Source organism: Drosophila santomea, chromosome 2L (genome assembly GCF_016746245.2).
Source record: "Drosophila santomea strain STO CAGO 1482 chromosome 2L, Prin_Dsan_1.1, whole genome shotgun sequence".
Classification (NCBI taxonomy): Eukaryota; Metazoa; Arthropoda; class Insecta; order Diptera; family Drosophilidae; genus Drosophila; species Drosophila santomea.
In genome coordinates, this window is record NC_053016.2 from 15853532 (window position 1) to 15880037 (window position 26506).

At 44.7% G+C, this 26506-nt stretch overlaps 7 protein-coding genes and 2 non-coding genes across 11 annotated transcripts; 3 read left to right on the top strand and 6 right to left on the bottom strand.

Moving 5' to 3' along the window:
- Nucleotides 1-629: 629 nt before the first annotated feature.
- Nucleotides 630-2501, top strand: LOC120458489 (protein late bloomer). Of its 2 annotated transcripts, none has more exons than XM_039646154.2 (5): nucleotides 630-849; nucleotides 1487-1660; nucleotides 1730-1885; nucleotides 1951-2148; nucleotides 2351-2501. In XM_039646154.2, exons 1-5 carry the CDS (start codon nucleotides 790-792, stop codon nucleotides 2420-2422), a joined length of 660 nt encoding a protein of 219 aa, XP_039502088.2. In that variant the 5' UTR covers nucleotides 630-789; the 3' UTR covers nucleotides 2423-2501. The 2 variants fall into 2 exon arrangements, with proteins under 2 accessions (XP_039502088.2, XP_039502087.2); XM_039646153.2 differs by lacking the exon at nucleotides 630-849 and adding an exon at nucleotides 1186-1269.
- Nucleotides 2500-3477, bottom strand: LOC120444148 (protein late bloomer). The gene is made up of 4 exons (XM_039623715.2): nucleotides 3359-3477; nucleotides 3119-3292; nucleotides 2690-3049; nucleotides 2500-2622 (listed from the first exon to the last, which is right to left on the bottom strand). The coding sequence occupies exons 1-4, from the start codon at nucleotides 3416-3418 to the stop codon at nucleotides 2500-2502; spliced, it is 717 nt and encodes a 238-aa protein (XP_039479649.1). The 5' UTR covers nucleotides 3419-3477.
- A 44-nt stretch (nucleotides 3478-3521) lies between these two features.
- LOC120457596 (polypeptide N-acetylgalactosaminyltransferase 3) lies at nucleotides 3522-7643 on the bottom strand. Its single transcript, XM_039645109.1, has 6 exons — nucleotides 7138-7643; nucleotides 6697-6797; nucleotides 6121-6301; nucleotides 5894-6060; nucleotides 4224-5482; nucleotides 3522-4166 (listed from the first exon to the last, which is right to left on the bottom strand). Exons 1-6 carry the CDS (start codon nucleotides 7269-7271, stop codon nucleotides 4005-4007), a joined length of 2004 nt encoding a protein of 667 aa, XP_039501043.1. The 5' UTR covers nucleotides 7272-7643; the 3' UTR covers nucleotides 3522-4004.
- Nucleotides 7644-8055: 412 nt separating this feature from the next.
- Nucleotides 8056-9316, bottom strand: LOC120453034 (protein late bloomer). The gene is made up of 5 exons (XM_039637557.1): nucleotides 9164-9316; nucleotides 8914-9087; nucleotides 8687-8839; nucleotides 8273-8470; nucleotides 8056-8216 (listed from the first exon to the last, which is right to left on the bottom strand). Exons 1-5 carry the CDS (start codon nucleotides 9221-9223, stop codon nucleotides 8142-8144), a joined length of 660 nt encoding a protein of 219 aa, XP_039493491.1. The 5' UTR covers nucleotides 9224-9316; the 3' UTR covers nucleotides 8056-8141.
- Nucleotides 9317-10056: 740 nt separating this feature from the next.
- Nucleotides 10057-11687, top strand: LOC120452333 (protein late bloomer). Its single transcript, XM_039636500.2, has 5 exons — nucleotides 10057-10206; nucleotides 10705-10872; nucleotides 10935-11087; nucleotides 11268-11450; nucleotides 11507-11687. Exons 1-5 carry the CDS (start codon nucleotides 10147-10149, stop codon nucleotides 11576-11578), a joined length of 636 nt encoding a protein of 211 aa, XP_039492434.1. The 5' UTR covers nucleotides 10057-10146; the 3' UTR covers nucleotides 11579-11687.
- A 639-nt stretch (nucleotides 11688-12326) lies between these two features.
- On the top strand, nucleotides 12327-15774 carry LOC120456009 (dynein light chain Tctex-type protein 2B). Of its 2 annotated transcripts, none has more exons than XM_039642579.1 (3): nucleotides 12327-12408; nucleotides 14952-15281; nucleotides 15353-15774. In XM_039642579.1, exons 1-3 carry the CDS (start codon nucleotides 12392-12394, stop codon nucleotides 15516-15518), a joined length of 513 nt encoding a protein of 170 aa, XP_039498513.1. In that variant the 5' UTR covers nucleotides 12327-12391; the 3' UTR covers nucleotides 15519-15774. The 2 variants fall into 2 exon arrangements, with proteins under 2 accessions (XP_039498513.1, XP_039498504.1); XM_039642570.1 differs by lacking the exon at nucleotides 12327-12408 and adding an exon at nucleotides 14373-14483.
- Nucleotides 15658-15731, bottom strand: Trnat-agu. The gene has a single exon. It is a non-coding gene; the product is annotated as a tRNA-Thr (tRNA).
- A 530-nt stretch (nucleotides 15775-16304) lies between the features above and the next one.
- Nucleotides 16305-16378, bottom strand: Trnat-agu. Its single transcript has one exon. It is a non-coding gene; the product is annotated as a tRNA-Thr (tRNA).
- A 2082-nt stretch (nucleotides 16379-18460) lies between these two features.
- On the bottom strand, nucleotides 18461-19468 carry LOC120443699. Its single transcript, XM_039622940.2, has 2 exons — nucleotides 18618-19468; nucleotides 18461-18552 (listed from the first exon to the last, which is right to left on the bottom strand). The coding sequence occupies exons 1-2, from the start codon at nucleotides 19376-19378 to the stop codon at nucleotides 18477-18479; spliced, it is 837 nt and encodes a 278-aa protein (XP_039478874.1). The 5' UTR covers nucleotides 19379-19468; the 3' UTR covers nucleotides 18461-18476.
- Nucleotides 19469-26506: the final 7038 nt, after the last annotated feature.

Below are 26506 nucleotides of genomic sequence, written 5' to 3' on the forward strand. Positions count from 1 at the left end.
CGTATAAAAATATACGAAAACATTGGGTGCACTTAAAGAATACCTTCTACCTTTTTTTGGGTATACCTCTTTAATACAAATAAATATGTAAATATAAAAGATCCCATTTTCTAGTTTAAGACTTAAAAAGCAACGAACATTTTATTTAAAACAAAAGAGAGTGAATAAATATAAAAGAGCTCATTTTCTAGTTCGAGACTTAAAAAGCAACGAACATTTTTTTTTAAACAAGAGAGAATGCTATAGTTGAGCGCCTCGACTATCAGATACCCGTTCCGCAGCTATTAAGAATACGAGGAAGATGTGCTATGCCAGTAACAGGCTGAAATATAAGAGTGAACACAAATGTAATAATTTTTCTAGCTAATATAACCGCTAAAATTCGACAAAAAGAGGATATGAATATGTGCATAATTAGGCGTAATTATGCGTTTCTTTCAGTGTGGAGCGTAAGAGGTGGGGGGCCAATGAAGTCTGGTGGACGCTGGTTTCCTGAGTAACGACCGGCACACGAAACGCCAAAATGGAGACCGACGGCCACTCGGCGGATTTGTAAACAGTTCGCAGCTTCTTAGCACTTTTTCGGCTTTCGCTTTATTCTTTATTTTGGCCCGGCCGACGTCCCACGTCCGACGGCACTAACGGTTCGGTCACCGCCACGCACAGACGGTCGAGAGTGGAAAGCGAATTTTCCCGGGAAACGCGTCCGCTGCCTGGAGTCGCTGCTCGAAAGAGTGCCGAATAAGATTGATCGAATATAGGACAAAACTGCACTGGCAAATATAAAAAATGCCCACGGTTCGCGTGTGCCTGCAATGGACTTCGGTTGTCTTCAGTACGCTGACGCTGGTAAGGGGGATATCTCCGGGATACACATCATTGGATAGCATAAACTTTCCATGGTCGCCACTGGGAAAGCACAAACCAAAGGCCAAGTATTTATTGTCACTGTACCTTGATAATTTCAATGCAGCATTTTCTTGAGTCACACGCTGCGTATGAGTAATGAAACACTTGCTGATGGAAATTTCGATTCAAAATGTAATCGCTGGCAGTCTGTCAAAGCACGACCATAAAGTGTCTTAAATTCCTGATCCATTTTTCATTGCCGCTTGTAATTTCTTGCTGCCCGACTAGCTGGCCAATTTGGCAGCAAACAAATCCCATTCAAATTTTCCATTTCCACCAGACAAGATGTCACTTGGCTCTCGTTATGCGCACTTTTGTTGGGCAGTCGCATTTTCGGCCCAATCGAAGCGACAGCAACAAGTATGGAATCTGTGTATGTGCCATTTAAAAATAAAGCCAAAAGTAATTTAATTTATTTTTGCGCCCGTTTTGTTTTTATTTTGGTTGTTTTCGCTGCCCGATGACGTATCTCACGAGTCGAAAGTTTGTCTCTGAACGTTTTGTTTGCCCATTTCATGGGCCATTAACAAACGCTTAATGTGCACGGACATAATTCATAATTTTAATACCGATCCAGATCGTTGGCGTCCTGGCGGCCCTGGCCGGCGTCTATGAGCTGGACAAGTTCAACGAGGGCTCTGCGGAGCATCTGGAAAAGTTCGTCCAACTGGGAATGGCAGGCGCACTGATCTTGGCCGGATTGGTCGGTTGCCTGGGTGCCATATTCGGTTCCATCAAGGTGATGGTGGTGGTGAGTAGTAACCAGAACAGACTAATGGTCTAATCGACTAATGGTAACTTCAAATGCCTTGGTTTTCAGAACTTGCTTGTGCTTTTGGCTCTGATAGCCTCGCACATCTGGAAGGTGTCCCACTACAATGAGACCAAGCAGCTGGACGCCACCGAGGTGTACGTGATGGATCTCTGGATGAAGGAGCTGGGTCACTACGGCGCCATGCAAGACCTGCAGCAGGAGGTGGGTCCTTCCCCAGTGCGATCGTTAAATACGACCCTTAAATACCGTATTTTTCCAATTTGTAGTACGAGTGCTGTGGCGACAAGGGATTCTCCGACTACACGAGCCTTAACATGAAGGTGCCCCGCAGCTGTTTCCACACCAAGGACGGCATTCACGCCTTGTATCCGTATGCGGAGGGCTGCATGGCCGCCGTGAAGCGAGCCTACCTGCAGATCTATCGCTACGAGAAGTGGGTCCACTGCGGACTTATTGGCTACGAGGTGGGCAAAGCCGTCAACTTGCAAGTCTCAATACTCAAAATATGGCTATGAAAGTTTGCGGTGTTAATGTATACATAAGAATAATGTTTTTTACGCGATTAACCTTGAATTTGCAAGTTTCTAGTACCAACTGGCAAGCATAGTGATTGAGAACTTACATGTTGTAAATGTTTAATGCAACACCTTGTTTCTTTAATTACAGGTCGTGGGCATCATCTTGGGAATCACCTTGTGCTGCCAACTGACCAACAAGACTCGTCGCTACGCCTACTAGTTACGAATGACATTTATAGATAAGCATTTGGATGACCAATAGCGTGGATAACAATAAACCAAAGTTTTCATAAGCTCTTAAGTCAGGCGTCGTGGAGTAAGTGCGCTCGAGAGGCGGACCTGTCTTCGTGCGATGCGGTGTCGCTGTCGCAGCCTGAAGAGCAGCACACTCAACGCCACAGTTTGCAGCAGTATGAAGATCTGCGGCAAATGAAGAGATCGTTGATTATTCGAGAAACTGCACTTCGGCTGCAAGTCAATTGCCCACCTCAAGGCCAACGATGGCCCACATGTAGAGCTTATCGCGCTGCTGGATGTACCGCTGACTGCGGTTCAGCGTCTCTAGACAGCTGCTTGGATAGATCTGCTGGGCGGTGTCATTAACAGTGGCTTGATAACAACTCGCTGGCACCAGCAGATGCAGGCGCTTGTAATCGTCGGCACCGTTGTAGCCGCAGCAGTGATGGGAGACCTCGTACTGATGCATACGCTCGGGTTCGCTGTCCAGATTATGCCAAGCCAGTTCCAGCTGCTGCCAGGCGCCACCAGAGCTCCTGAGGGTCGGACTGTGATAGTGGTGCAGCTGAAGGTACTCCGCTGCCAGGGCAATCAGTATGAACATGGTGAACTTTGCGAAGAGTTCAGATAGTTACTATTCCTAGACCTATGTTAGGATACGGTGTTTCCGTTCGCTTACAATCAGATTGACGCAAAGCAAGTTGGCGACCATGCCATAGCATCCGAAGATCACGATCATACAAATGGTGCCACCCAATACCAAACTCTTGACAAAATACGTGTGCTCCGGCGTGTTGGGCTCAGCCATCTGCAGTCCTAGTCCCGCTCCAGCCATCACTCCTATGCCCAGTAGCTTCAATGCCAAAGATTATTAATTATTATTATTAATTCAAACAGGAGCTGCAAGAATCAGACTTACCATATAGAGTAGATTGGAGACCAGGCCCGTGTATTTTATTGTGTTATAGCAGCCGTTCATCGTGAGAGTGGTGCAATCTGACGCAGATGCGCCAAATTTAAAGCCATTGCATCGCGACCTTTCCTAGGGGCCAGCGATAAGGAGTAAGAGAAAGAGAAACAGATTGCAGCGACGCTTTCTACATTCGGTTGCTTTATTCAAGTGGTATAAAAATTAAGGTCGAAGTTAGTAAGTACAGCTAAAAATTTCCTAACACTTCTTAATAAATATGACGTAGATATAGCATTCAACTATGCTATCTAGATCTATAGAGTCGCAATGCGTGGCGGGAGAAAAGCTCTCCCACGCATTCGGTTAGTGTTTTAAAACAATTCATGTGGGTCTGTATCGGTGTACGATTGTTTGGTAATGCCTGACTCCACTGGCACACATATTTTTGCTAGTGCTCATGTGAAGCCAGGCTATGCTAGACAGCAGGTCTGCAGGTGTCTGAAGTTCGTGTGCTTGTGGGTTGGTTACTGTTTACATAAACAAATTAACGAGTGAATTTCGTTAAAACAATTTCAATAAATATCACATTGCGTTAAAAAGTTGCTGGCAGGGTTATTGGGTTAAATGTCCTGGCACCGGCATGGCATCCTACTCTCTACATGCGCCATGGCAGCGGTATAAAGCCCCACTTCTGTGTGATGTCTTTGAAGTCGCACTCCATGCTAAGCACAAACTTCTCGACCTTCTGGAGACGCGAGTTAGTCGCCGCCTTGAGAGTTAGGCAGAGCTTTGTGTCCCTATGAGATATTTGCTGGGTCTGCGGAGGAATACATGTTTAGCGCTAATGCAACTAACTTAGTTGTGATACACTTACATCCATGTCGTAGGTCCACAACTGACTGGAGTCGGGAGCGCACTGCGCCAGCATTACATTCGAAGTGGTGGCGTTGCGGTTCTTCAGCATCTTGATCACACCTAGCTTTTGCTGTCGGTACGTCAGGCAGACGTTGTCGTTGGTCATGATCTGGCCCTTCGGAGTTATTACAAACATGTCCATCGATTGGGCGTGAGATGTGCAATCGCCTACGGTGACGGCAGACAGAGATGAGCGCGGCACGTCCTCTTTGAGAGGGCGAAGGCACTTGTCCCGCTCCAGATCGATCAGCGCCATCAACTCCTCCGCCTTGCTATCGATTTCCTCGAACGCTCGCTTCCACTCGCGTGACAAAGCGCGACCTGGTAGGTTCTTCATGTGCTTGCTGTAGGCCTGGGCGCACTCGGTCTCCCCGTCCAGCCAGATGATCTTGCCGAAGAAGCGGTCGGGAGCAGGAAAGAAGTGCTCTGGCCATATGTTCTCTAGATACCAGGAGAACGGTTTGCACTGCAGCCTCTCCCTGAGCGCCACTCGCTCGGTAACATTCACCTTGTCCTTGGCTCCCAAAGTCAGTCCAGAGGTGTACAGCATTATGAAGTATTGCCAATCGTCCATCCACACGGTGGCGGCTCTGGCCAAATTATCCGTGAGAACCTCGCTCATGCCGCCGGGAAAGGTGTAGGGCGTGCTGCTGCGGAACACGTGACCCACGTGGGAGCAGGGACTGATCTCTACACGACCGCCACACTGCCAGATGCGAAAGGACATTTCCACGTTCTCGCCGCCCCAAACGCGCATGTTACTGTCGTAGGATCCCATTTCGTAAAAGTACTTGCGATCGATGGCAAACAGTCCGCCGGCCATGCCGGGCGTGGCAATCGGGTCAGTGCTATCCTTGGAGCTGTTGTCGGCTGTACGGCGTTTACGGTCAGAGGAGAACCAACGGAAGCTTAGCTGCCAGTTGAAAGCGCCCCAGTGATTCTCAAAGGTTTTCGTGTAGCTAAAGTTGTCATCGGATATTATGTCGATTACCGGACAGATAACAACCTTGCGTGATTCCTTGATGCGGGAAAGAAGTGGCTCCAGCCATCCCCGCGAGCACTCGCAGTGGGCGTCGAGGAAGGTCAGCACATCGCCGCGAGCATTTTCAGCTCCTAAAAGACGGGCAGGCACCAGGCCACTGCGCTTCTTCATGCGAAAGATCCTCGTGGGCACCGCCAGCACTTTCACATAGCTCTCCAGTTGGCGTTTTAAATATGCTGTGGAAAAACAATTGATTACCATGGTTAATATACAGATACACATAAATAAAGTAAGGTAAATTAAGTATAATATAAGTCATGCTCATTGCTTTCTGCGCATTTTACTACATTCTTATAAATTTTAACTTTCTAGCATGGTAGGGATTAAATTTACTTAAATTTACTGTGAATCAGCTACGTTACTTATGCCAAGATAAGAAACAAATACTGTGAATCAACGCAAAATTGTTTTACGAATTATTATTCTTTTTTAAAACATCGGAGTTTTCATTGGCGGAGTTTACTGAAAATTGTCTACCTTGTGCTTTAGGTACAACAAAATTAGATAGCTTCGCCTAAGATCGGCACTACAATTGCCACGGAGGACATGCTTGGAGTTTACATTGATTACACACAATGCAGACTTACAGCGATCGCTGGCATCATCAACCAGAATAATCTCCTTGAGTAGGTGGCGCGGCGATCGGTTGATTACGCTGGTAATAGTACGCAGGAGCACGGACCAGGCCTCGTTGTGGAAAACTATTATCACGGACGTGCTGGGAAGAGCGCTGGCGTACTTCTTGTCACGACATCTGTGAGATAGAAGTAAAAGCGTGAGCAAAGGTTTCCAGTAAACTAAGGTTTATACTTGCTCAGGTGTGCGGTAGTCCTTGAGGGTGCGGTTCAGTGGGATGCGGTCACTGGCCAGCAGGTTAAAGCTGTTTAGGCGGAAAAAGCGCTGCATGCGAAAGCGATCTCGGGGGGGCACCACAACTGGTCGCCCATCGGCACCTTCTCCATTGATGGGCTGGAACAGGTTGATGTTGTAATCGTCTGCAAGCGAGTGGGGATTAATGCATTTGAGGTTGTGTCATTTGGTGGAAACTTTCTTTCGTTATTTTCCACCAATAATGACTTTCAATGCTGCAACTGAGTTTGTAGTTTCAAAACAAAATTCATCAGTTCTTCCATATAAATGTGTAGGAATCCCTTACAAACTAATGCGTTGAAAGTCAAAATGAAGGGGAGCTAAGATAGCTAAGATACAAGGTAATAAAAGAAGTCACCTAATTCGTTTAGGTGTTGCTCATTAAATGAAACCATTTAATGACAATTTCAATTAGTGATAGCTATGAAAAACTGGGAAAGGTACAAGACAAATAGACTGTTTTATCACCTTAAAGAACCACTTTTAAATAATGGTGATCAGGAGGAACCATTGCACTCACCTGCTGTCATGTTGCCAAAGATGTCGCCCTTGCCAATGTAGTGGGCCACGATGTTTTTGTGCGGCCAGAGGGAGCGGCGCTTGGGCGGGGGTTTCGGATGACTGTGCGGGAAATCGGCATAGTGATCCACAATCCACAATAGCCAAATGAGCCAAGATGTGACAATGGAGTGGTTTTAAGACTTAGCATTTACAATGGCCCATCGAATCACGCGAAGCGATGGCAAAACAAACAGAAACCCAAGACCCAAGACCCAAGACCCAAGACCCAAATCAAATGCAAAGTGCCGCGGCAATCGAAGCTAAAAAACGCGGAGGCGAGCCACTCGAATGGAACACTTGCATTTTGCAACCCATTTGGGCCCCAGGGGAAGTTGTGCAATCGGAGCGGCGCGTCCTAATGGGCCCATTGCTAATTACCAACTACGGGCCAACTACTCACCGCATCTCCGCCTCGCCGCCTTGGATGCTGGCCACGTACAGGTTGATGCTGATGGCGAACATGAAGAACGCGAAGAAGAGCAGGAAGAGGTAGAGCAGCCATAGCTTCTTCAGTTGCTGGAACCGGAGACCCATTAATGTGGCTTATTGGTCACCAATACTGGTACTGGAACTGTTTGTGGCCAAAACGGTGCGGAGCGGTGTGAATGACCGGTGCGATCGCTAGCTCTGTTTACTGCCAACTAATCAAGCCGCTGCTGTATTGTGTTGTCCGACTGTTTTAGTCACCAATCCAATCCGATCCGATCCAATCCGACGACTCCGCGGAACGCTCGGCGAGGAAATGCGGCGCTTCTGCTCCGTGGCCGCTTTAAATTCAAGTTGGCAGGTGCGCGGAAGGTGCTTATGAATACATGGCGCTTGTTCGGGTGACACTAGTTACTCAGTAATTGTGTAAATACGGCCAAAACGGATAGTTCTACTGCTTTCACCAACATTTCAGCACAATAGTTCACGGAACCAGTTTCTCGAAAGCAGCCGCGCTGTACGTCTAGCTATTTTTTAGCTAGATCAAGAGATCTGATTCCGTTGTAATAGTAAATAAGACATGTTTTACTAATATATAATTTGGAAGACAAACTTTCTAAGTTTTAGTACCATATGTCTTAAAGAAATGTTTACATATGAAAATATATATGAGTCGTGTATTTAGCTTTTAAAAATTGAGCGGTATCTTAGAAGCATTTATGAGCAGTCAGCTGTTTTCCCTGGTTCGATAGGTATGGTGAAAAAAATGTATCGGCGCGCGTTGATATCGAATGAAATCAGGTGAATAACAAATTTAAACTAAATCTATGCATAATGCATTAACATTGTTTATTCATTTATTAAACAATCTTCGAATTGAAAGCAATTATGATTTTGAAATTACTTCTTAATATATTTAGGAACACTTTCACATTCGTACAGTTCTTAATACTGTTGGCAGAAACTTAAGACCAGCTCTTATCGGTACAGACGGCGCCGCTCCGCATTTTGTAAGGTTATAGCCAGGAGTCCGGCGATAATGACGGTGAGTAACTGAGAAGCATTTGGGATATCAGTAAAAGGTTCGCAAGTGATTCAGATTCAGTTACCTCTACACCCACAACGGACCAATCCGTGATTTTCTCCCAGCGAGTTCCCTTGACGAAGGCCGCTGCCAACTGATGGTCACATCCAACCGTATAGAGATCCGTACTCACCGTGGCGTTCTGGTTGAAGTAGCAACTTTGCGGAATCAGCAGGCCACTATCCGGATAGTTTGCGGGCCCCGTTTGGCCACAGCAGTGGTACTAAACGAAAAGTCGGTTAGTACTTGGTTAAACAAAGATAACAAGCTTGCAAAATACTTTTGATAAAATTTTACATAATGCTATCTATTAATTTCCTTTCCGAAAAAGTGAAAATATTGTTCTTTCTTATATTCCAAGAGTCTTAGGCCCCTGTCAGATTAATAGGATCGCCTTTTGTTTCATGTTTCTTATGTTTAAGATGACTGCATAGCTCACCTTGATCTCATAGTAGGACATGCTACTCGAATGGTAAAGTTGTCCCTGCCAGGCGGCGTTGATGGTCTCGTTGGCCAGCAGCTGAAAGTTGATGGGTTGGGCGAAGATCACGGTGATCTGTCCGAAAATCAGGGCCAGCAGAAATGCAGCATACTTTTGGGCGAAGGGTGAAGGGAGGTTGTGTTAATTCTGTAAGTCATCTGGTTACTAGATAGAGCGCTACTCACGATCCAGGTCATGCGAATGCTCTCCCTCAGGGCGGCGATGCAGCCGAAGATCGTGCTGAAGAAGAGCAGGGCTCCCAGGACGATGCCCAGGATGCAGGGCACCTTGATGGCCACGCTATGGCTAAAGGCGATTAGGGCGTAGGAGCAAGCCGCGATGGTTAGTGCCGCCAGAACCTGCAGGTGAGAGAAAGAGTAGAGTTTCTATAGTAGCATAGTACTATCAACTGGAGATTGGGAGATAACAACTCACGCAGCACAGAAAGTCCAAAACGAACGAGGACACCTTCAATGCCTTCGTACCGCAGCTCATTTTGCTGGAAATTCAGGTTGTCTAGCTGTCGGTTTGGGCCACACTCGTTATCGAAAATCAACTGAAAGGCAGCGCCCAAACAGCAAACGCCAAACGGCGCAGTCCAATGAGGCTTAGAGTTATCAAAAGCACCCGGCCATCGGCCTGATAAGGTTCTCCGCAAAGAGCTGGGTTCCACTGGGATCCACTGAGGAGCGGAGAGACTAGCGCCCCTGCCTAATTGTTGTATTTGATGAGCACTTGAGCATGGAAATTCGCTCGATATTGGCTCACCCACCAACGCACTGAGGAAAAAAAAATGGGCAGAGGGTGATTCAGGGGGACATAATTAGCATGCGGCATAAAAAAAAAATATATATACGTAAGATTAATGGGTATACAATGGTATTAGTTAACTTATTCATTTCTAAAGCGGGGAATGAATTGTTGGTAGTGTTATCTGCCAGTGAAGAGTGTCCACCCTAAACAGCAATAGTCTGAAGTGCAATAAAGATAGCTTTCTGGGTGAGAGCATATTTACTTTTCCGATTTGGGGCACTTGGTCTGGTTGGTTTCATGGTCAGCGAGGTGTTCCCAGAGAGGAAAGCCAACTTAATCTGGGCGTTAATCAGTTGGGAGCAATGTCAGGTATTGCACCTGAAAAAAATCAGTTATAAAATACTGGTACTCGGTTTACTGATAGTTGCCGTCTAGAAATCAATACTTTTCAAATACCATAAATTGTATTGTTGAAATAAATAAGTAAACTAACAATTTAATGATTCGCATCCGTTTTTGCCAGTGCATTCTCACACTTGTTGGCAAACCCAAACAAAACCCAATCGACGCTCGTATTTGTCCACCTATTTAGTACAGCAATAGCCGTCTAGAAGTAAGCATCGAAATAAAAGTTAGTGACTACTGAAAAAAGTTTTATTTACGCCATGGGTTGGTCACCGCTGATGATAAGGTATCTGGCATTCCTCTTCAATTTTCTTTGTGCGGTAAGTGCTGGAGATCCTAAAGAAGTTCATTAAGCCTGACGCGAAGAGTTATGATAAAAAGTGATACCCTGCAACTTTGATAGATGCTTGGATGAACGCACTAGCTTAAGAGGTTTCATTATAACAATCAAACTTCACCTCACGATGAACATTTTACTTAAAGTAGAACAAAAAGTTAAATACTTATGAGACATACACATTAAATTGAGATTTCGGATTGCTGATTAAAATAAGATAACATTGTTGGCAACGTTAGGATTTTATCTTCTTTCGGCGATATTTACAAAGTGTTAATAAAGCTTTAATCTAACTTATTAAACCCACATGGTGAGTCAGCCGATGGGTTGTCCATGTTATCTGGGCCAATGTGTTTGGTTCGAATGATTAATGATTAATGGTATTATATTGGAGTATAGTGGAGTCCACGCATATTAGTCAGAGTTTCTTTAGGATGGGCACTTGTCTAAAAGTTAATGATTTTAAACGTGTCATTCGCAGGTCCTGGGTATCGCCACCATTGTGGTCAATGTAATAGCAATCGATCAAATAGCCGCAAAGGACCAACTCATTCTGGGATTGTACATCGCCGTTGGGTCCATTGTGTTCTTGCTCTCGTTTTATGGTTGTTATGGGGCCATTAAGGAGAGCATTTGTGTTACCTGGGCGGTGAGTTTTTACTGAATAAACTATATTATTTTATTTTACTAATTACCTTTTCCGTGATTAAGTACGCCACCTCGATGCTGGTAATGCTGATCGTCTCAATAGTCATGCTTTTTGTCTTCCGCATGCATTTTGAAGAAGACTCCATTACCAAACTGAAACAAGCATTTGCCAAGCAGACAAATACCTACGATGCAATGGCCGAGTACCAGACACAAGTAAGTTTAGTTGCATTAATTATAAAAATATTGTGTAGTCAATAAGGATATGAGGATATAGGTATGTACATACCTATGTGGCTAATAGTTTCTGGTTTACATTTGCATATTTTATTTTGATAACTAACAGATATTATGATCCATAAGTAGAACTTTTATATAATTTATGTTTAATTGCAGTATCAATGCTGTGGCATATACAAATTAAAGGACTATGGAGACGCCTCTATAACTGTTCCCAGTAGCTGTTATGACCAAAACGATTCGCCCTACAAAGACGGTTGTCTGGCCAAAATGGAGACCCAGTACGAGGAGCTTCTGAAGGGTCCCAAGATAGTTGGTTGGATGCTGATGGTCATTGAGGTGCGTTTTTCTCTGAGCTTTTGAATTCATTTGCTTGACGTACTTTGATTTTAAAGATTGGTGCCTTCACTTTCGCCACTATTATGGGAGTGTCTTTAAGGAACGAACTACGGCGCTCTGCGTACTGAACAATCGCATGACTTATAGTATTTATAAGATATAAAAGTTCTTGTATATATGTACATACACACTTGTCAATCGAATGTATCGGTTCACTCTTTTGATACCTCAAATATACCATTTTAAGTATAATGAAAACAAATGCTTATGAATTTTTATGGAGCCATACAACAAAGTAAAGATCGGTATTTTCGCCATGGGGCCATTACAGCTTGATTTTTCTCTCCGTGTACTATAGATTCCATCTCGTTCGCGCCTTCTACGTATTTAGAAGCTATTTGGTTTGCATGCGACGCGTCGACAGCTGGCAACCTACAATTTTAATTGCCAAACTGTCTGGCGGAGCTATCGAGCTATGGAGCCATGGGTGTGTAGAGGCGAGATGTGCCTGAGCCGGATTGGAGATTACTCAAAATAAACACAATTTAGAATACATTGGCACACATTCGGTGGCTCCCGGCCCGAAAATTGCCGCTGAGTTGTCCTTAGACATGCTAACTCTAAGCAAATCGCAGCCGAGCCAGCTAACGAGTGACAGGAGTGCTCCCTTTGGCCCAAACCCATTGCAACACACACGACATTCGGGGTCGTGAGCCAATCACCATCAAACCGTACACCTTGTTGGCGCACTCAGCTCAACCCTTTCTTCTGTCTTCTCCTTTCTCCTTTCACCTGCATGCCATTTGCGCTTTTATGCTTCCGAGCTCCTGGAGCCGGAGCCTTCAGCCAGTTTCATTTGTGAGTTTCATTCGTGCAGTTTCGCCGAAAATTCTATCCCCATCGACTGGGCGAAGTGAAGCATACTTCCAGGCGCCGCTGCCATGAGTCGCATGCAAGCGTGAGTTCTATGCAAAGTCACATTTCGCGGGTCGCGTGCACTCAGGTGCTAATGAGTTCGAGCCGCTCATGGTGCCACGCCTTCTATTTCCGCCCATTTGCGGGGAAGACGGCGGTACAAATTGCTTAATTTGCTTAGCTGTTCCTTAATTTTCACCCACGCACACGAAAACTCTCACAAATTCGGTCGTTCCGTTTCGAATCCCTCATCCATTTGGCATGGAAATTTGTCGGGAAAAGTTTTGTGATTGGAAATTATTAACCTGGTTACTAGTCGGGGATTCGTGCTACCCCCTCGTTTTGGCGGTTAGAGAAGTGCGTGCTTCAGAAATTATGGCCTAATCCAAAATGGATTTGTGTGAGCCGAGCGGATAAATAAGCCAAATGAAGACTTACATTTCATTTTCAATCTGGAGTCAATCATCAGCTTAAGTATACTACTCAGAAGATGCTAATAACATAATTAATCTGACAGATTATGTATTATTGTCACTAACTTGGAAAGTCTCTCAGTTCTATTGCTTATTATATATATATATATTACCTGTAAAGAAAAGGATTTTTAGCCGTTTATAAATCGTTTAAATTAAACTTCTCTCAAATAAACCGATATTGCTTGCACTGTGAAGCTACTAAAATTGTTTTTAAAACATAATCTCATGGTATAATATTATTATGCAAAGTATTTATTTTATCGCATAGAAAAATAATCAACCTCATTATTTATTTTTTTATTTCTATTTTATTCGTTTTTTTTTATTAAATCAAGAGACTAACAATTTTTTTACGTCTAATACTTGATACTAAATGATATTTATTCATTTACATATTTTCGATCTTTAGGCTCAGATTAAAGAACTAACTATGGCAGGGAGTATTAGTGATGAAGTGCTTCTGACATTTTCTAATAATACTGAGAACGATTTTTAAAATAATTTTTTATTGAATTTGGTTATTCTAAAAGGAATTTTTAAATAATTTTGAATTAAATTTAATTAGATACGAGAAACTTTAGTTTCTAAGGGAGACTTCAGTAAGTGAGTCAGTTTCCTTTTAGTATCCGCAGCAACTGATCCTATTTTCGTGGCCTGAGCCGTTGGAGCTGTTGTTTGGCCACAACGCCCACTGCATGCCACATGTTCTAGTCCAATTTTTCCGCCGTGGAATGCTCAGTTACTCTTCATTTTCATTTTCCAGCCACTTGTATCGCCCATTTGGGCGCGATGAGGAGTCGTCAACTCCGCTCTTCATGTACGTGACTTGACAGTTATTTCAATTTAATAACTTCATATACATGTATATGGTATATGGGGCTGCAGATGCATGCCGATAGATTGAATTTGCCGCGCCAACGCGAAGTTTGCATACGCTGCCGCCGAGCGAAACTTTTGCGATAAAAGTAATCAAGGTGCTTGAAAGTTCGCGCCCAAGACGAAGACACTCACCTGGCCGCGACGACCGCGCCCAGGTGTCGCAGGGCAGGCGATCAGAAGTCATCAACTTCAGTGGGAATCGCGTGCCGCGTGGGTTCCAGTAATTCGCCCATCCCGCACGTCCATATGGCAACACTTTGCCTTTGACTGGCCCAAGCCTGTGTAAATCCTGCCGAGTGGCTGGTGGCGATGACACCCACGTCTCCGTCGCCATCCGGCGGATTGCAATTGGAGCGCCCCGCCAGTGGATTTATGATAAGCGGCACGCAAGCCGGAAGGCCGAGGCTCAACTCGAAGTCGGCGATGGCAGCGTGAGGCGTTTGCGGGATAACCCTTGATAGTCAAAGGGAAAGTATACCAAACTATGCCATCCCTAGTCCGGCTGAAGAACGGGCCTAAACCAACAAAGCTTCAATGAACTTTTGACGACGTGTGGATTCCCCTTCCCTACCCCTTTGAGGCCTTGTCGATGCAGGACTCGTGTCGGCATGTCGGCATGTCGGCATGTCGCTCCTGTCAGTGTGCAGATAGCAGCGCTCGGTGTTTGTTTTCCCGCTGCCGGCTGGCAGCGCTCCGAGCTCTGAGAAAGGAAGCCCATTGGTTGCAGGACAACTATGACCTCCTGGACCACCATGAAAACGCGGTACGAATCGTCCGGCAAAATGATGGGTACATCAACATTATCATGTCTGTGACAGATGTATAGTGAACCTAATAAATCAGCTCAGAACAAAATATCCAAGTAAACCAATAAAACTAGTTGCGCGAAGTTATCTAAGTTCACGAAACCAACACTACTTTAAATTGAAGAGCATGTGGCGTTGTGAAAGACACAAACAATTATGGATATTTAGTAACTTTGATATCTGTGACCTTGTTCATATTGTGAAAAAGAAGATAAGAAAAGCCAGTGGTGGATCAAATAGTGTGCTAAATATGAGATATTGAATCATCCTTAAGAATCAAAAAGATATATCATAGGTTCCTGTAGCGCCAACTTCATTTCCCCAACCCTTTTCCTCTGAGTGTACGTATGACCCGGGACTATTATTTCGATCGAAATATGATTGGTAGCAAGGGACTAATCAATTACCTCGATTATCATCCGCAGCATAACCGCCTCGGTGCGCACCACCAACCGGATGAACGCCCTGCTCTCGGAGTCGATGCTGAGCAGGAGGCGAGCGGCCCAAAATCCGGAAGGGGAAGCGACCGGCGGAGAGGGCGGGGAGCCACGGAAGGAGAAGCCCAAAAACGACTGGAAGTTCTTTCACACCAACTTCAATATGGAACGTGCCCAGAAGATCATCGAAGATTGCATTGAGGAGCGGCTGCTGTGGGACCGCTTCAGCCGCAATTACGACTCTTGGCGGGCACTGCAGCTGGCCGAGGGGCTGGCGGCCGAGATTCGCGACCGGGTCAAGAAGCTGAACCACAGGCGGTAAGTGGCGGCACCACCTCATCTGCCACCTAATCACTTAGCCTCAAGATACCCTTGGATCGCATCCGCAGCCATCGCATCGTCTGCCTGCTGTCCATTGTGGAGAAGCAGAACCAGGGCGTCTACCAGCGCATGTGCCACCTGATGGACGAGAAGCGGGACAACTTCACCCAGTTGGTCTTCGAGCGGCCCACGTACTTCATGATCGTGGTTCTCTACCTGGTCTATAAGGATTAGTCGCAAAACGAATGGGGACTTCACTCTTTCCTGGTGCTTGTTAATTACGCTTAGGTTAAGCAAGGTGTTAAACTAAAATAATTTATGAGGTATTTGGAATGATTAAAAAAGAATTGGACAGAATTCTGTCCACCACTGTAGGCCCCGGCGAGATTCGAACTCACGATCTCCTGTTTACTAGACAGGCGCTTTAACCAACTAAGCCACGGCGCCGCTGTGAGAACGGTCGTGGAACTTCTCAATTTAAAAAATAACGTCTACCCATTTCGAAAATTTTTGGTAATATTAAATATTTAATCTAGAAATTGTTGCTTGTTCAGTTGTTTCCAACCTAAGATAATTGATGGTATGAGATATGGGCTGTTCTTGAAATTTTACGGCCTACAAAAAAGTCTTTCGGAAAAGCTTCCGATTCTGAAGTTCTAGTTTACGGTAAAGAAAGAGCTTTTAGGTTGTATTTTTGGGGTTCTTATACTGTTATACTGAAAGTACTTAACTGTTATACTGAAGTTTTATAATAGAATAGACAGAAACCATTTTATTGGGCTAGATTACATACTGTTAAAATAATGGAAATTAAAAAAAATAAAATAATTTCTTATATTTTCCATACGCACAGTACTTGATTGAGGGTGTTGAATTGCCTGCCTTGCTAGCACAATTTTATTTTAATGCTTATTGAAACAATTATTGCTGCAATTGGAGCACAGTGTTATTTATTGTGGGCCACTAGGGGCTTAAAAAAAATAAACACACCCCAGAAATTCGACGTTCTAAGGGTATATTAGGCCCCGGCGAGATTCGAACTCACGATCTCCTGTTTACTAGACAGGCGCTTTAACCAACTAAGCCACGGCGCCCTCGAAAGCTTCTGGGTGAGAATGACGGGTTCAAGCTACGTTCGTCGTCAACCGAAATGTGAGTCTGCGGACAATTTCATAAATAAACGGTAAATGTGAGCAGATAGTCAGATACTTATGCTTGGCTGGGGATATCCGATATACATATGTATCTGCGGGCGAGCGGAAAAAGTTTGTAGCGGCACAGAGAGCAGAACTAGTTATGTAATCTATGCCATATTTATCTACAACTTGCGCCGTATCGTTTGCCAAGACGACAAAAGTATTTATAAGTAGACGTATCTGCCAGCTATTTAAATACTGGCCGACGGGCATGTTTGTCTTTTCGAGGCTGGGCTGGAGAAATATGCAAATGCCGCCGCCTTGGCCAAATGGAAATTATTTGTACTTTGCGGTTAGCTCGCACACACTGCTCTTCGCAAAGAGCAGAGCAAACTTGGGCACTCGAAATGTATCTTTGAAATTGCTGGAAAGCAGCATCCCAGGGCAACCCGCTTGTTCTGCCTAGCTCCTTTCATTCTATTTTGGTTGGCATCGGCTTATTAGCAAGTCGGCGACCGCTATTTCTTTTTGTTCTCCGCAGCTCGGGCTTGTCAAAGAGTTCAGTGGAGCAGCAAGACCACGATGTCTAAGTACCAGGGGTCATGTGAATGGGAATTGTGTGGAAATTTGGGGAAAAATGCCGATAAATCCGGGGATGGCCATTGTCCAAATAAATCAAATAGTTAGGTATCTGTGTCCCAGCTCCCAGCAACAGTTTAGCCAGACACGCACAGCAACTCGCAACTAATTGTCCAACTAAGTTGCTCATCAAATTGCCGCATCACTTTACGCAGATTTTTATCGCGTCAGCCCAGCTCCATCGGTGGGGCTCGGGATAAAGGAGATTCCCCCAAACACTAGCACTCCGAATCGGGCAGAGGTATCTAATGCGTTTCCTGTGTTTTAGCCTTGTAACAGCCAGCAGTCCGATGTCGTTGTCCTGTGCCAGTGTCTGTACTCGTGTATCTGCATGTTTTCATCTCTGTTTGCGTACACTACTCTTGTAGGTGTATCGGTGATTGTGGGTTTATATTATATAGAGGATATTTATACATATGAATATATATATTTGGTACAATGACCTGAAAACATAATAAGTTTACGTTAGTAATTAATAAATTCAACACAGCACATTCTACAATAAAATCTAATCTTATATTAGAGGGTAGGATTTACATTACATTAAATTACTTGCATATGTAGTTTTGATGATTTAGGGGTTTTTTAAATAGAGCCACGAAAATTTGGTCTCAAGAATAAAATAAGAGCAATATTACATTTTTTAATACTTTTTCAGCGCATAAAAAAGGTTTGATTTATCAGAGTATGTTAAGTTCGTGGTAAAGTTGGACACAGAAGCCAGCCTCTAAGCGCTTCTAACCTTGCAATTTGGCATTGGCATAAGCACATGACTCCAATAAATTCGTTTTCGCCAGTGGGAACCCCTCCCCGCCATTCAATTTCGGCGTTATCTAGCATCTCACTCAACCCGGGACCCATGTCGATGCCGGATTCCAGGATTCCCCTCCGCCAAACTCCTCGTCAAATGCGCAGCAATTGAGTTTTTACGCATTTCGAAAACCTCCGAAAAGGATATGGAGCTAGGATAGGAATAGGAAATGGAGCAAGAGCTGGAGCTGGAGCTGGAGCTGGAACAGGATAAGGATTTCAGCCTTGGCTGCTGGCCTTCAGCCCGAGGCAGTCAGCTAAGCTCCGTTCCGTTCAGTTTCAGTGTGTGGTGGGGAAAGACAAATCTGCTTTTGTTTTTATCTGATGCCGTTTCGTATTTAGCCATCTTATCCTGGTGGGAATGCCAGCACATTTGGCTGACGTCGAAAGTCGGATTAGGCAACCGGAAAGTCTGTGATAGCCTGGCTTTAATGATTGCCGCGGCGGTTCGCGTTCGAGTTGAAATTTTGTAATTATTATTGGCCACAAAAGAGCAATTAGGTTCGCGGAACCTCAATAACCTTAATTGGGCGACATTTCCCAGGCCGTTATAAACAGCGGGCCCGCGCAAATAAAATGTAAATTAAAGCATTAATTGTTGGAGCTTTTATTTGTGACCCTCCCGGTCGAGTGGAGTTTCTGAAACTTTGGGGGTTGTGATGTGGACAGATCCAATAGAGAAGCTGAAACAGAGTGAGTACAGTACATGAGAAGCATTATACTGATGCAAGACCTGGAAGTTACCCACTTAATGCTCATGTGGCGGCTGAAGAACTTAAAGTCGCTGACCATCGACTCGAAGAGATTGTGCAGGAAAACACGGAGCAGCAGGAGCTCGATGCGGATGCGGCGTCGGAAGGACTTGTGGCACTTGTGGGACACCATGCTCTTTCGCGAATTGTCCGCGTGATGAACGTGCGCCTCCATTTCCCTGCGGTAGGTGGCGCAGTCCATCTTGTGGGTCTTCTGGTGCTCCCAACGCTCAATGCACAGCCCGAACTGGTGGATGACCTTAAGTTTGAAATCCTCGAAGCTGTTAATCTGCCGATTTGCCTGATGGAGCCGGGATTGCAGCTGGCAGCACCAAGCCTCAAGTTCCTTGAGCTCGTTTTGCGAATCCTCCAGGTGTTGGGTTACCTCGCGAAGACGGCAAAATAGCTGACACTTCTGGTGACGCAATTCCTGCAGTTCTCCGCGCTCTGGGGGCCAGTGCTCCCGAACTCCCATATCCTGGCATACATCTGGATTTGTGATTATTATCTTGTTACGCAGTGCGATCAGGCGCTGCTTCATCTCCTCCAGCTCATCGTAGGCGGTATCCAGATCGGTCTCCTCCTCTGGATCGCTGGGATCTCTGCCGCTGGTCAGCAGGTCGCTCTCCTCCTGCTCATCCAATTTGACGATACCCGGTGCTCGACACTGGGCTTTATTCCATGTTAACATGGTGATTTGATACCAATAGGGATCTGAATTTTTGTTTCGTGAGAAATATAAGTGAAGTAACGTCATCAGGGTGAGGCCCAGATGAGAATAAAGTAAAAAGCAGCAAAGTATGTTTCAGCTCTGACATTTGAATGCCTAAATGTTGTTGTAGTTAATTTTGGTTTTTATTGGCTTTCTATGGCATGGAAAGAACGGTCTCCTAATTAATTTTAGTTTCGCTTGATATGATATGGGCATGACAGCGAGTGTTTGGATCGTTAAATCAAAGTTTAACTGATTTCACTTCCTGTTCCCCTGCTCCCAATTTAATTGAGTTAAGCGAATCTGTTAGCCCCTCGTTTCACTTTCAATTAAATAAACAACTTTTCAGCGGCTGCCAAAACGCTGTCCCGCATCCCTCGCCGTTGTTATGGCATTTTAACCCCTAATTTATTAATGACTGCCGGCATTCATCACAGCGAAAAGTTCATATTTCAGAAACTGCCGCCGCACAAAGGGTTGGAAATTATTGGGCGGCATTTGATTAATGACACTTATTGCTCCAGCGAGGGGTATTTTGGAGCCAGCGAGCCAGTGAGCCGGGGGATGAAGTTTCTCCGCCCGGCCCCAAAGTGTTTCAACAAAATGTTTGCCAAGTTTCACTTTTCGTCGAGTCCTGTCACGTGCAATCTGCACCCGGACCAGAAACTAGGATGCCAGAGTTTGTTTGGGCTGTTCCATAACAATGGCCTACCCTCTGGGATGTTTCTGCATACCGTTGCGCATTGTGACATGCCAGATGAATTTGTCCGAACATGTGTTCATCTCCTGCTGCAGCTGTTCCAGCTCCGTCCTCCGGAATGTCTCTCCTAGATCCTTGGGGCGCTGGAACTGATACAGATGAATTTAATTTCGTTCGCTCTGCTCGCCCGTCGCAGGATGCCAGCCATTGAACTTGAATGCCAACACGAATTTGGATTTTTCTTGCTATCCCCATATCCATATCCAATCCTGCCCTGTCCTCGGGTATCGGGCCTCCGTGTGCTCCACATTGCTGGTGGATCTGGATCTGTATCGGGGGCTGGCAGGGTTATTGGCATTATTATCACGTAGCCATGCATACGGCTCTTGGCGTTGTTATATCATTTCAGAAATAGGTTTATTTGCGGTCTTAATGGGGGCTTTAGTTAAAATTTGGCAGATAAGATGTACAGCTCTTAAAGTTGAACTCTAATTTAGGAGGTTTTTAAGTTAAAAAAATAAGGTGGTTGGTACTTAAGACATGTGCTTTAGTTGAGCAGGCAATGTAAAGTATAAAAACAGCTCCTTCAAAATTCCTAATACTTAATCTCAAAGTTTTTGGCCTGAATCCTCCTTAAAATCTGTTTATTTTATTTAAAGAAACTCTACCAGATGAAATGAAAAGCGCTGAAACAATGAGCTTGGGTTTGAGCTCCAAAAATCCACGAGATTTTCCTAGCAACTGTGATGTGGACGTGGCTTAGGGTTTTCCGCTTTCTAATCCAATCCCTCTGCTTGAAAAGTTTACTATGCATGTGCGCTTGTCGCTTCCATAAATCACAGGATGGCAATTTCCAATAAGTTTCCAATCGCGGCATAAATCTGAATATTTTGGAACCCCCGAGTGGAGAAGACAACAAACCTAATCCCTGGGCAAACGTGACTCAATTATATGGCCAGCATTCACTGCCATCGCATGTGTGTGCGGGTGCCACTCAGATTCATATGATGTTTTTTACACAATGCATAATTCGGAGCGAATTTATGTGGAAAACAATAAAATTAAATTGTTTTCGCATTCGGCATTCAAAGGCAGAGCGCCTGGCAGGCAACTGCTGTTCGCATAATGAACTCATCTAGACGAGAATAATAAATTCTCCCAACAGCATCCGCAGCGGAAAAGAAATGGCACAGCCATTTCAGGGTATTCCAACTCCCATCCCGCCCAGGCATCCATATGTGATTTTATTCCTGCCACCAGAAAACGTATCCTGCCAACCAGGTCGTAAACCACAAGTGCCCGCCTTTAGCTCGCTGGGCTTCAGCGACTTTGTCACTCCGCTGGCTCCTTTTCCATGGTACCGGGTCCTTGGTCCTTGGTCCTTTTGCCTCGTGCCTCCTCGAGTGTTTAACTCATGAACGCCCACTTTGATTTCTATTTGAATTGTGCGCGCAGACGGCGACGCGAGCCACTTGTAAAGTTGCCATATGTGGCACCGATTTACTGCAGTGGCGGACTCGGAAATGGGAAGCGGTTGCAAGGGGATGTGCCAAACTGAAATTTAAACGGGGTTCATTTTTTTCAATGCTAGTACTCTTGCGTAAAACTTTCAATTTGGAAGCAATCGGAAACTAGCGGGAATGAAAATCAAATCAAAAACCAAAAGTTTAGTCACACTCCAAATGTTTCTCTTCTCTTATTAAAAAAATGTAATAGTGTTCCAATTTTATTCTATATAACAAATGGTAACAATTTATAAAAATCAACATCGTTTCGTTTGCATGTAGTTTCGTCAGAGATAACTTAACATAAGTAGTTCGATACATTATTAACACTGCGAAATCTAAATGATTAGGTTTGTTTCGGGGAGAACTTTGAAAATATCTATTTAAGTCTATATATTATATGTCAATATATGAGACCTATAACTGAAAATGCCTTCCGATATGATTCCTTATAGCTTACCATCTGTTTGGGTCTCTTAACTTGATTTCAACCTACAGTCTGAGGCTGGTCTCCACCTTCTCCGCAATTTTCCTGCTGCACGGAATACTTAAGAATACTTTCACCTGCTGCTCAGACGATTCAATTAAATGCAATTCGCACGCACACATGCCATCCGCATGGCCCGCCTTCCCAGCTGTCATGTGTTTCTTTGAAAAATAGATTTCTAAAACGTTTAAGCTGCAGCATGTGTCTTGAATTTTAAGCCCCTGGCCACCCCCACATAAACATATTAAAATTGCGCCAAGGTGGATGCAAGCTGGGGAGCCACCCCCTGGATCCCAGAATCCGGCAATCCGAGGAAGCCCAGCATATGCCTTGGCCGCCAAATAGCACAAACGTGACCAAACTTTTTGTGACTCTTTGTGCATTGTTGGCAGGCGATCATTTATCTTAAATGCCAGGCCATGGAAACGGTTCGGGGAGTCCTTTGTGCGGTGCCCCATTCTCATACCCAGTATGGGTAATGAACGGGAGTATGCTCGGCTTGTTGATCCTTATCGATCAGCTATTGCATAGTCTACTCCATTTCAGGTGGTCTACCAGTTAGGAGGTATCGTTTTCCTTTACCAATTGAAACAAGACAATTTGTATATTTTATGAGGCGAATATCTTTGTAGTAGGTATCAGATAGTCGACCTTTCCTCCACTCCTGGTTTTTCGGGCGCTAGGCAACCTTCTCGTAGACAAGGCGGAAGTTTCAAAAGGTGAACGCGGACTGCCTAATAAGGAGCATTGTGGGCTATGGAATTCATGGCTCTAAGAGGCTTTGCGGGCAGGACAACCCGTCGTGCCGTAATGGTCAAAAACCTTGAAAGAAATGAAAATCCTGCAGTTAAAAAGGAAAAGTTTGCGGGCGAAAAAGTTGATTCATTGAACGGAAGCGAAGTTCAAACACAAATTTTTGGGGGTCAGCATGGTATACATCCTTGAAAGGACTTTTCCTTGGACTTTAGTGTGCAACCTCTATTCAGTTCAAAGTTACCAATCACTTCTGCTCAACCCGTTTGCTTGCCGGACACTTTTCCATCTAATTTAAAACAGTTGGTCGAAAGTAGTTTTCCTTTTTATACTATATTTGTATCGCAGCTGAGGCTTATAAAACTTTCTGGCAAAACAATTACGGGGCATGCATAGATAAACAAACAATGTATAGCTTCCCCCAAATGTTATATCCTTTTTCAGTGCTTTTGTTTAAAAAGAACTTTTGAAATTTTTGTTTGTTTGCCCAGCGACTTTGTCTGGGAATTGTGCTCAGATCCTTCTTCCTTCTTGGACGGATATTAAAATTGCAAAATTTTTTAATCTTTTTTGCGAGAAGCGTTTTACATATTCTATAGATTCCGGCGCACGACATAATGTCCCTATTGGGTCCTGCCAGCATCCTGGCATCCTGGCAGCCCGAATACAAGCGTCCTGGCAGCAGCAGCACATAAGGCTGAATTTATGTATGTATTCCGGCTAGGACTACCCAATTTCCCGTGCCGCTCGCACGGCAATAAATGGAATATCCTGCATAAGGACGTTTCCGTTCAACCAACACCCAATCTGGAGCTCCTGGCGCTGCTGCTGCTGCTGCTGCTCCTGCTCTTGAGTGGCAAAAGTTTTTGTCCTTGCCGATGCCAGGAACGTAAAATTTTTATAGACACGTAGGTGAGTGTGCGTGTGTGGGGCGGGGGCGGGGGTGGGGGTGGGTTTGGTTGGCGGGATGCTTAAATCCCAGTTTACTACTTTAGGTGTTTACCACACAAAAGGCCAGGGGCGAGGACCCCGCACCGCCGGCAATCGTCGAATTATGCAGAAGAAGTTGAGTCGCAAGTCTGAGCTGGGGCTGAGATTGTTTCTGCTGGCGCTTGATGAAAGATTTTTATCATGCAAATAGTTGTGGACTCGGAGAGTGGGTGTGCGGGTGTGCTATGGGTGTGCGGCATTACTCCTACATTTTATGGGATCTACTAAATTGGATTTATATCAGCAACTGCTGCCGCCCGCCGAGAGCTTTAAGCCAAAGATCCATTCGGAGCCGGGAAAAGTTCGGCGCATTTATCACCCGATAGCACGGGAAATATGTTTTAATAATATTTATTGAGCAAAAGTTTCCCAGCTCTGGGCGCCCACTTAACTTATTGACATTTGACCTTACAGCGACCCCGCCTTTTTCGCAAAATGGCCAACGAACCGGGGCGAAATCATTGTTGATCCAATTCAAAGGAATGCGGGTCGAGTGTGGTGTTGCTATCGTGGGAGGATGGGGTAATCCTGCGCGTGTCCGCGGCATTGTCCTGCGTCTCCTGCCCGGATCTAATTTATTTGCCTGCTCCGTATTTGCATGCGTCTCCGGCTGGTTGTTCATTTGAAACATCTTCCGTCATTTGTTGCTCCCGGCTTTACCAATTTCCCCCATTGTCGATGGCCCCCACTGCCGTCGATTTTCGAGCTCCTCTGTTTGGGACCGATGACGATGATGATGATGATGGCATTATTATGTGTCGGCGCCTTGTTCATTTTTCCTGCCCGTGCCCATTTGCCCATCGGCATTACTTCCGCTTCCGTTGGCAGCGGGGTGGGTTGTAAAAGTTTTCTTTTCTGCTTTTCCTCTTGACATATTTCATTAAAACGCATTTTCTGTACTTCGCTGTGGTTGCCGGCGGTCCAAAGAGAATTATGTGTCACGTTGGGACAGTTTTTCCCAAAATTGGAATCGTACGTAATTTATGTTTGATTTTATTGAATTTTAATGACTTCGTAAGGTAATAGGATTTGTTTTGCATTTATGGTATTGTGTGTGAGCACAATAATTGTGTACAATAAGCAATGTAATTAGGTTTGAAAGTTTTGCTGCCAAATTTGGTTTGGCATGCCAGAGATTACAATAAAATATAGTAACTTTTCTGCCAACAATTTATGCAAAATATTTACAAAATTAATTTACCACAGTCAAAGCTTTTCGCTTAAACGCACTCATTGCTTAATTTTGGATTTGGCAAGTATTTTTCGGCAACATAACCAGGCCCCACATGGCGTACATTAAATTAAGGGATTACATTAAATAAATGCCAATTAATGCGGTAATTATTTATTCAGCTGCGAAATGTTCTGCGGCTCATTATTGGCTTGCCGACCATTAAATTGTATTTACATTTACATTTTCCGCCGACCGCACAAATGTTATTTTACGGCTAATTGAAACTAACTGCAAATAAAATCGGCAAACTTGAGATTAAAGTTTAAGGCTTTAACTCGGCTGCACTGTCGTCATCATTAGGATGCACTCCTTTCCTGGTGGGCAAGTGGTGTCCAGTGGCTTCCTAATCCCTAATGCAAACGTGTGCTGACCACTGAACTCTGCGGAATTTATTTCGTAAAGTGGGTGGTAAAACATGGCGGGTGGCATGGAAAAAAGGGCACCGGAAACTAACTGCGCGCGTTTCCGGTTTTCTGGTTTTCTGGTTTAGGCAAATGGAATATTTAATTAAAACATTCGCAGACAGGCGACTGGCCGCCGTTGGCACCTGCGACTCCTCCCAGGTGGAGCATGTGCAATTTGCGGTCCGAGTGCGGGGTTGCCATGAGTTCATCTGCATTCCACCCCTCAACAAAAATTTGTTATTGCATTTATGGATACACGTGTAAGGCGGGGGAACTCAGGGGCCATAACATTTAAATTTTATGCCGGCAAGGCTTTCAACGCCTGGCCAACTCGCCAGCGAGATGGTGGTGATGGCCATGAAGATGACGGCAATGATGATGCCTAAGACGACTCTTTGCCACAATAAAAATGTGACCATAAAATTATATTGTCCAGGCCGGGGCTGGCCAGTTTGCCTTTGACTCCGGCCATCCTGCAATTTAGCCCCCTCTCAGACAATCGCCATCCCAGTCCCAATCCCCTCCTGGCTCAGACCCATCGTCATCATGTGTGTGTGCTTGTGTTTTTATTATGCTAATAATGGTTCGAATGCCAGACCTTTACTGCCAGCCATGAGCTTCGACTTTGACTTTGACTGGAGTGAAGTGAAGTGAAGTGGAGAGGAGTGGAATGGAGTGGAGTGGAGTAAAGAGTCCCCGGAAAGTAGGCAGTGGAGAAATCACTGCCAAGTGGCTGAGCGGCCCTTTTACTACAGTTTAATAACCCGGACGCAAAGCCGCGTCCAAATTTATGAGCATTTAAATGTACATATACGGACATCTTCTTTATTATTTATAACAGATGCTCGGCATTTTCGGGCTGAGCCCAAATAAATATGAGTGGCTTCGAATCTATCCGCTGGCCAGGAAGTTAATGCGTCAGTGGGTGCGGGAGCTTGAAGTGTTTGTAAGTGCTCTTAAATTGTGAGTTATGGATATGGGCAATAGGTAAAGTTGAACGGATTAATGAGCATCAGCGCAATAAACTGAAATCACTAAAAATTTCATCAAGTATTCATCGGATTTTTAGTAGCTGCCTGGAGCCTTCATTTAATCGTCGT